General features: G+C 52.3%; 1 protein-coding gene across 1 annotated transcript; it reads left to right on the top strand.

Moving 5' to 3' along the window:
* The first annotated feature begins 2,600 nt into the window (after window positions 1–2,600).
* On the top strand, window positions 2,601–3,563 carry LOC141737342 (olfactory receptor 14C36-like). The gene has a single exon (XM_074572026.1). The coding sequence runs from the start codon at window positions 2,601–2,603 to the stop codon at window positions 3,561–3,563; it is 963 nt and encodes a 320-aa protein (XP_074428127.1).
* Window positions 3,564–8,935: the final 5,372 nt, after the last annotated feature.

Below are 8,935 nucleotides of genomic sequence, written 5' to 3'. Positions count from 1 at the left end.
GTGCCCACCTGAAGAGAGGCAAGAGGAATCCCCCCTCCTGTGGGATTGTAGCAGCCCTAAGTGAGAGCTGAGTCCACTTCACACCCAGGAGTACAAACCAAGGAGGAGATGCCTCAGTTGACGAAGCCGACTGCCTTCGCTCAGCGGGGGCAAAGGAGATCTGGCACTGTCCAGGTTTCCTGTCTCATACCAGAAGGAACAAGACCTTTCTCGTGCGCAGCTCTCTCTGACAGGAGAAATTACCCGGCTGGAAAGAAGCGTCTCTCCAGAGGTGCAAGAGAGACCACACAGTATTACTTCAGTCTCTTTCCCAGCAGGTTCCCCTGGAGGCACAGGGACACCTCCAGGGAGCTCCGAGGAGGCAGAGAAAGTGACGTCTCGGGCTGGTCCTCTGCGTCTGAGCTGGGCTGGGCTCCTGGCATGGAGGGAGCTCGTGGCAAGCGGGCAGCGCTGCAGAGAGACGGCTCTGCCCAGGAGCAGCTCCTGTGCAAAGGGCAGCAGGGCTGAGGGCACTGCCTGCAGGTAACGAGGGGAGACGTGTGAGGCCAGCGGATCTTAAAGGCAGCCTGGGGTGGGAGAGTGCTGAGAGCTCACTGGGAGAAATCCTCACAGCCTTTGCACAGTCTCTGGCTGCAGGGCATTGAATCTGCAGCTGCTGGAGGGATCTCCAGAAGCTGGAACAACCCAGAGCCTACGGGATCTGCAAGTACCACTCTCACAGCTTCTCTAGTTTCGAGGAGAAGGACAACGTGTGGAGCAGGGCTTCCCTGCTGCACCGTCAGAGGGACAGGGCATGCTGTGTCTCTGCTGCAGTATAATGCAGAGAGGCTCCCTGGAGCAGTCTCCTAAAGCTGGCATAGCCCATGGCTAATGTGATCTGTCAGGAAGGCTCTCAAGGCTCCGTCGGTGTTGAGAAGGATGTGCTCGAGAGCAGGGCACCCCTACCACATCACCAAAGGCACAGGGCATGTCGGCTGCCTTCTCCCCGGGACGGCTGCCGGGCTGTGAAGGTGGGTGTGCGTGCAGGGGTGCTCAGGGCTGTCCTTCAGAGCAGGGTCCCCGTGTCCCAGGGAACTGTGTGCTGGGCCAGGGACTCTGCTGCCTGCCAGGGTCAGCTCTCAGCCTGCCCGGGGAGCTCCCCATGGCGCTGCGGGGAGAAGCTGTGGGTGGAAGGAGTGACCCCAGTCGTGTCACGGCAGGGTCCTTCTGCAGTCGTGAGGGTGCTGCATGGGTCGTGTTTCCTCCCAGCTCCAGATCACCCCCAGGACATTTGCAGAGGGTCCTTTTGGAGAAGGACTTCAAGGCTGCATTTACCTGAAAGAAATGGAGCCCATATTTTGAATTTTCCACCTTTAGTGGGATGCATGGGGAGCGGGAGAAAGGAATTTCCTTTTCCATTTAGGATGGCACCTCCCCACCACCACACAGACATTCCCTGGAGACACTCCCTGGTCTCCTCTCCCACACCCTAGAGGAGAAATGTTCAAGTGTCTCCCTGTCCTGACTCTTTTTGAAGAAGAATTTTCACCTGTTCCCCTCTTGCCCCTGCTGTCCTTGTTCCTTCCCTTCTTCCACTGTGGTGGGGGGTGAGGATTCAGGTGCAGCTCAGACACTGATGCTGCACGTCCTGTCATGCAGGTGAATCCAGGGAGGAAAGCATCCAAATGCCTTTAATATTTTGGGCTCTGGGGACTGCAGTGTGTGGGGCCGAGAGTAAGCCACCCCATCTTTAGGCTAGTTGGCTCTTTCCCAGGAGTGTCCTGCTTGGCTGCACGCTGCCCTCCAGAAGGGCTCAGCTCTCCCGTGGCGTCCCTGTGTCGTCTAGCAGCCCCACGGAGTAGACATGTCAGTGCCAAGGCCGTGTAAATCCAGCTGGAGGGCTGAATGTAGGCAGCTGCAGTGAGCCCCCTGTGTCCCTGGCTGGGAGGGGAGAGCTGAGATCCTCCTGGGGTCCAATGAGCTCAGGTGAGGGGCTGGGAGAGCTGCGCTTCTAAATGGGACTCCTCCGCTCTCAGCAGTGTCCAGGTTCTTCTCAGGGGAATGTCTGCTTGGGATCATCCTCCAGCTCAAAGAGGCAGCAGCACAGGGCAGCTGAGAGCAATTCCGATGGACAAACTCGCTGTCCTCGCTCTGCACTGAGGGACAGTCCCCTTGGCTCGTAGGACCCACAAGGTTTCACTTGCAGCACAGCAGAAATGCCAGGGATTTCTGCCTTAAAAACACTCCTCAGGTGTGGTGGGGAAACTACAACAGAACACCACCAACAACAAGGTGCCCTGAGCTCTGCCCTGCAGTCGGGTGACAATGCTGAAAAGCCCTTTGATGCCAGGAGTGGATTTAATCTGAGATCACCCCGTGTTCCTTTTTACCCATGGCTGTAGGGCAGGACTGAATCCTGCAGAGATCTCAGCTCTCTGGTGGACTATCAGCCAGCACCAACCAGAGTGTACAAAAAGGACCTGCAAAAGGTCTTCCTGAAAGGCGAGAGCCAGTTTGGTGGGTTTCTAAGGCCAATTGAATACTTTAGTTTGAGAGAAATCTTCCCTAACTTCTCACAGCTTTTCTTTCCATTCACAGGTCTCCAAGCCCAGGGGAAGAAAATGTCGAATGGCAGCTCCATCACCCAGTTCCTCCTCCTGGCATTCGCAGACACGCGGGAGCTGCAGCTCTTGCACTTCTGGACCTTCCTGGGCATCTACCTGGCTGCCCTCCTGGCCAACGGCCTCATCATCACCACCATCACCTGTGACCACCACCTCCACACCCCCATGTACTTCTTCCTCCTCAACCTTTCTGTTCTTGACCTGGGCTCCATCTCCACCACTGTCCCCAAAGCCATGGCCAATTCCCTCTGGGACACCAGGGACATCTCCTATGCAGGATGTGCTGCACAGCTCTTTTTCTTCATCTTCTTTCTTGCAGCAGAGTATTGTCTTCTCACCATTATGGCCTATGACCGCTACGTTGCCATCTGCAAACCCCTGCACTACAGGACCCTCCTGGGCAGCAGAGCTTGTGTCCACATGGCAGCAGCTGCCTGGGGCAGTGGGTTTCTCTATGCTCTCCTGCACACGGACAATACATTTTCCCTACCCCTCTGCCAGGGCAATGCCCTGGACCAGTTCTTCTGTGAAATCCCACAGATCCTCAAGCTCTCCTGCTCACACTCAGACTCCCTCAGGGAAGTTGGGTTTCTTGTGGTCAGTGCCTGTTTAACCTTCGGGTGCTTTGTTTTCATCGTGCTGTCCTATGTGCAGATCTTCAGGGCCGTGCTGAGGATCCCCTCTGAGCAGGGACGGCACAAAGCCTTCTCCACGTGCCTCCCTCACCTGGCCGTGGTCTCCCTGTTTCTCAGCACTGCCATGTTTGCCTACCTGAAGCCCCCCTCCATCTCCTCCCCAGTTCTCGACCTGGTGGTGGCTGTGCTGTACTCAGTGGTGCCTCCAGCACTGAACCCCCTCATCTACAGCATGAGGAACCAGGAGCTCAAGGAGGCCATTCGGTATCTGATTTCATGGATTTTTTTCAAGAGGGAGAAATGTTCCACCTCTCTCCACAAATGACTCCCGCACTATTTGATTCCATCTGCTTTTTTGTGTGTTTTTTTATTGGCTTTGTGTTTTTAATGATTACATTTCTCATCATTGCTGTTGATATTGTCATTTATGGTTTCTATGCTCCTACACAAAGGTTTCACTTGTGTCACTACACCTGAGACATTTACGTCTTAGTTTCACCTGGTTCCCTTCTAAAAATGTATTTCACAGTGGCTCAGAGCTGGCCTCTTTCACAGAGTCTCTGTTAACAAAGCAAGATCTCCCTGGTGCAGTGCTTTAATGCTGGGGTCTTTCTCCAAACATGCCTGAGGAAATTCACCCCTGAAGTTCTTCTTCCTCCTCCATGTGTCCAGGAATAAAAAGCTGACTGTCCGTTTGTAACATTTTAGAGATATTGGACTGGATTTAGGAGTCACCAGTCGGTGTCTGGTGACAGGTAAGATCGTGGGTTTAACTGAGGGACGTACCCCAGCCCTTCACACAGATGACATAAAGGCCACCCATCCTGTGGGAGGGGAATCTGGAGCTGTCTGGAGAGGCTGGTGTTTCTCCAGGGACAGCACGTTCCTGGGGTTGTGCTGGGATGGCAGAGGTCAGAAGGATGGGGTGTGGGGCCTCAAGCAGAGGCCATGTGCAGACCTCCTCTGGGCACTCTCCCGTTCCTCCCCACCCGTCTACAGCAGGAATTCCCACAGAGGGACAGACACGTCCAGGTGTGGCCACACCACGGCTCACTGAAAGGGCATGAAAAGTCAAGCTGTCTGGGTAGCCCTCTCCTCCTAATCCATCCCTGTGTGCAGCTGGCCTTGTTCATGGTCAGCCTGCGCCACTGCCTCATGTGGTGTCCCTCATAATGCGTGGGCCCGTCTCCTCAGGGTCACTGCTCATCCTGTCACGTCCCACCTGGCACTGTAATACGGTGTTTTTCTTCCCCCTGATGCAGGACTGGCCACTTCTCTTTGTAAAACTTAAGCAGTTTCTTCTGGCTGACTCCCAGAATTTCCCGAGGTCCCCCTGGACTGAAGATCCATTTTGTTCGTTCTTCATGTTTGCGTGCAGGCAGCTCACCATGGTTGTGGTGATGCATCAGCACAAGATAACAGCACGAGGAGTTGCAGGGCACTACAGGGAATTAAAGACATTCCTAATTTTGTACTGTCCAGCAGAGGAATTGTCACGACAGCTATGTTAGAAACATCTTTGTGCCCCGTAGAGAGGGCACAAAGCAAGCAAATGTAGGGCCTGTGGGGAAAGAGAAGCTGGGCTGCTTGTAGAGGAATCTACGACAATGGTTAAAGAAAAGAACTTGGGAAGGGGAAAGAGGAAAAAGGAAAACCGAAAGTTCAACTCCAGCACAGAACCACGGAACCCTGGAGGCTGGAAGGCAGCCAGCTTCCACCTTCTCTGTGCTTCCTCTTCAGGCTTGATGTTACTCAGAGCTCTTTTCTCATGCATGCCAGCCTCCTGCCACCTTGGCATGACTTCCTGCATGTTGGCATGGACCATTCTGGATGACGAAGAGGTGATCCTTGAGCATCAAAAAGCTCTCTGCAGGACCCACCTGGCCACAGACATCCTCCGATCCAAGGTTATCAAAATCTACCTCCCTAACTCTTATGCCCATCAGTCTTTATCGTATGAAAATGAATTGACTTTCTTAAGATATATATCTAGCTAGCTCCCATTGTGTACTGATTTATCATGCTTGGGTAAGTGAGTTAAAGGAGGTGAGCTCATCACAAGGACCAGAAGAACAGCCCTGCCCTCAAAATAAGGACTTCTCAGAATCATTCAGCTGTCCATGAAGGATAAAAGATACCCCTGGAGAACCGAGATAATGCCAGTATCCTCGTCCCTCTTACACACCTTTGAAACTCTCCCAGTGTCCAGCATCACAGACAAGTAATTAGCGATAGACCAACTCCGGGGACGTCTGGATCAATAGACAAGCCGCGAGAAGGCTGATGGCTGATGGAGCTGCAGAGATATAGCTACTTTGTGCAGTTTTACTGTGATTAGTTATTGGGACTCCGTGTGTGTGTTAGTTAGTCATTCGTCAAATAATAAGGTACCTGAATGCCTGAATGGCATAAGAACCCTGTGTTTAACCGCATTTGAGGTACCCCAATTGAGCTCGGACACCTCATGCACATGACTAAATATTTACGCGTGCACCTCTGTGCTTTGTGTCCTAGCCTCTCTGCTCGGTCAGCACGGGCCACTTGCAAATTTTCATAACACAAGTGACTGATTGCCACTGCAGTGGGGCAAGGTCTCTCCCTTCTCCATGCAGTAGATGTGAGGCAGTTTAGAACACAAGACACATCACAGCAGGGTCTCCACTCATGTGTTGCACTCTCAAACTGCTGTTTTTTCTCTTGCCCAACATTTACTCGCCCTCTTCATAATACAGTCAAGGAACAGGCCAAAAAATCTCATGGGGACCTGTCAGCAGCACCTTGTCATTCATGGAGATCACCTTCACCTTTGTCAAAGGCCCTTGAGGGCTGCAGAGACACCACTGACAAAACCCCTCTTTCTTGCCAGGGCCGCCCTTCCCAGCCCTGTTTCTCTCTGTTCTTGCAGACAGCAGGCTTTGCTCACCATCAACATCCAATTTCAGCTTTAAGCTTCCAGGTGCCGTCCACTTGACCGTGTCTCTGCCGTGAAGCAAAGCCTTTGCACACAGAAGGTCTTCACTGCTTGGTACCAGGTTTCCTTTAAGAGACGTCCGAGCTTGGCCTGGAGCTACACCTGAGGTGCCACAGCCCAGATGTGCACCAAAACTCTCAGCCAGGGGAAGAGACAAGTTGAGAGAGAGCCTGTGCTTTTTGACTTTGACAGAGGAACTGCCAAGGCGTGGTGGGACAAGGCACACAGCTTGGGGTGCTGCAATGGATGGCTACAGGCTTTTCAGGAGAGACAGGCTGGAAGGATCAGGAGTGGGGTTTCCTGAAAGTGAAGCCGTTAACTGGATGTATGGCGCAACTCCTTGGGGCAGGTGAAGAGTTTGGTGAGCCTTTGTGGGGGAGGGTGAGAGGAGAGGCCAGTAGCAGTGTCCTGTCATGGTGGGAGATAAGGAACCCACAGTCAGGATGAGGAAGAGGGTATAGTCTTTCTGAAGGATCCCAAGGAAGCGTCTGGCTGTACGAGCCTGGGTCTCGCTGGGGACTGCCATGATACTGGCAGCTTCTGAAAGAGGAGCACAGCAGCATGTACAGTCCGGGTGGTTTCTGGGGTGTCTTAGGACAACGTCTTAGCACAGCTGCCAGATGGGCCAACAAAAATAATGCCAACCTTGATGTGATACTTGCAATGCAGGAAGAGCTGGTCAGAGACGTGAAGATTGGCTGTCGTGACCCTGAAGTAGTGGGGTCCCAGCACTCCAGGGGAGTGAGGAAGCAGAACAGAAGACTGCAGACGCTGGACCTCAGAGGTCCTTTTGCCTTTGGCCTACGCTGAGGAGTTTTCGTGGGGATCCAATGGTCAGGAGCACTGAAGGTGGTGCAAAGCTCTGTACAGCTGGTCTTCAAGGACAGCATCCTCCAAGAAGAACATTGGTCTGTATCAAAACTCAGTTTGAAACCTGAAAGTAAATTCAGGGGAATCATAACGAGATTTCCAACTTCAGGAATTCAGGTGGGGAGCTAAAGGCTGCTTAGCTTCCCTTTAGATGAGGAACATGTCCCAAAGCATGTTCTCTCGCACTGCATTTCTGGGTGCCTGAAGGAGACGGTGCCTGGATGAACTCAGGGAACATGTACACCGGTTACGGTTTGGCACTTGGAGGGCCATGGTGTTATGCCATTGTACGCCCCATAAAGATTTGGCCACCTCAAAAAAAGGGACGATAGGAGGGAAGTGCTAGCAGGTGGGACCATTGCTTGACTGCAAAGAGATAAAGGCAGGATCTATCCAACGTATCCAACCCTCATTGCGCCCAGCCTCTTTTAGATAGGAGATACAGATGTGAAATATATTAAAATAAACATGTCCTCGGAACACAGTCTGGGATCTGTGCCTGACAGGAAAATGTGTTTTCTATTGGTCTAAGGCCATCCAGAATGGAAAGTGAACTTCAGGGCAGGGAATGGGGACATGACATACAGCTGAGGCATGTCTTCTCTGTATTGAACTCTGCCTGCCTTTGATTTCCTTTGTTGGCCATTAGGAAACACCGTTCTGTGTCAGCTCGTTTTCAAGGTAAAGCGGGTGGGAACCGGTGCCAAGGAGTGGAAACACGCAGCTACGGACTGGAGTGGAGAAAGCTCAGGTTTGAACAGGCTGCTGTAAGTCCTGGTTGCCAGATGAGAGACATGGTGAGATTGGGACAAAGCCTGTCCATGGAGTGCTTGCAATAAAGGGTCTTGCCTTAAAGGGTCTTGAGGCTCCATTAGCAGAAATTCAGGATCAATACGAACTGGAGATTGCTGGCATCATTTCATGTGTAAGAAGAAAAAATAAAGAACAAAATAAGAAGGAAGCAATCCTTCCTTATGGTTGTTTAGTATTGAAATGTATTCATCTGAGAACTCTCTAATTAAGCACAGAAGAACTGAGGAATCCAGGAAGTCTATGCACAGACACTTGGCTGGTTATGGCATTTTGTATGGAAATGAGTCCGCTCCGGCCAAGATCCTGTAGACCCTCAAACACTGGGCAAGCCTCTAGAGAAGTAAAACTCAGCAGCAAACCCCAAGATGGTGAGGGTGTTACCAGGCCCCACTGATGCCCATCACTGGAGACACCATGGAGGGAATGACCGGACAAGATTCCTGTCCCTGGTGTCCGGTGAAGCAGAAAGTCAGAAGCACTGGTTATAGGTGGAAAATCAAATGTGGAGGTGGCTCTGAAAACCTTTGATGCATTTCATCAATGGGGACAGCCACGCCCTGTCCCCTGTCCCTTGGGGATTTGCCAGAGCCTGTGAGACTCCAACAGTTCACCCACCTTCTTCAAAGCCCTGATAATGTTCCCCTCGCACAGAAGATGCCTTAGCCCCCCGACTTGCTTGAACCTTCTGGTGGAAGTTCCAATATGAAGTGGTGCCAAAGGCAGCCAAGTGGTGTGCTACATCTGACATTGCCAATGCATTCTTCTTTTTCAGTCCCTTTGGCAGCAGGGTGCAGGCCACAGTTTGCTTTCACGTGGTGTCCAATGCACCTGGAATGCCCCCAGGGACAGGACAAGAGGTACTTGAACATAAGAAGTTCCATCCAAACGTGAGGAGGAACTTCTTGACTTTGAGGGTGGCAGAGCACTGGAACAGGCTGCCCAGAGACGTGGTGGACTCTCCTTCTCTGGAGACATTCAAAACCCGCCTGGACGCATTCCTGTGCAACGTGCTCTAGATGAACCTGCTCTGGCAGGGGGGTTGA

Source organism: Larus michahellis, unplaced genomic scaffold (genome assembly GCF_964199755.1).
Source record: "Larus michahellis unplaced genomic scaffold, bLarMic1.1 SCAFFOLD_34, whole genome shotgun sequence".
NCBI lineage: Eukaryota > Metazoa > Chordata > Aves > Charadriiformes > Laridae > Larus > Larus michahellis.
Note: the sequence above shows the minus strand (reverse complement) of the source record. Positions and strands in the feature narration are given on the sequence as shown.

Excerpts from the sequence above, each read along its gene's own strand:
- LOC141737342 (XM_074572026.1), top strand. The coding sequence starts at position 2,601 with ATGTCGAATGGCAGCTCCATCACCCAGTTCCTCCTCCTGGCATTCGCA.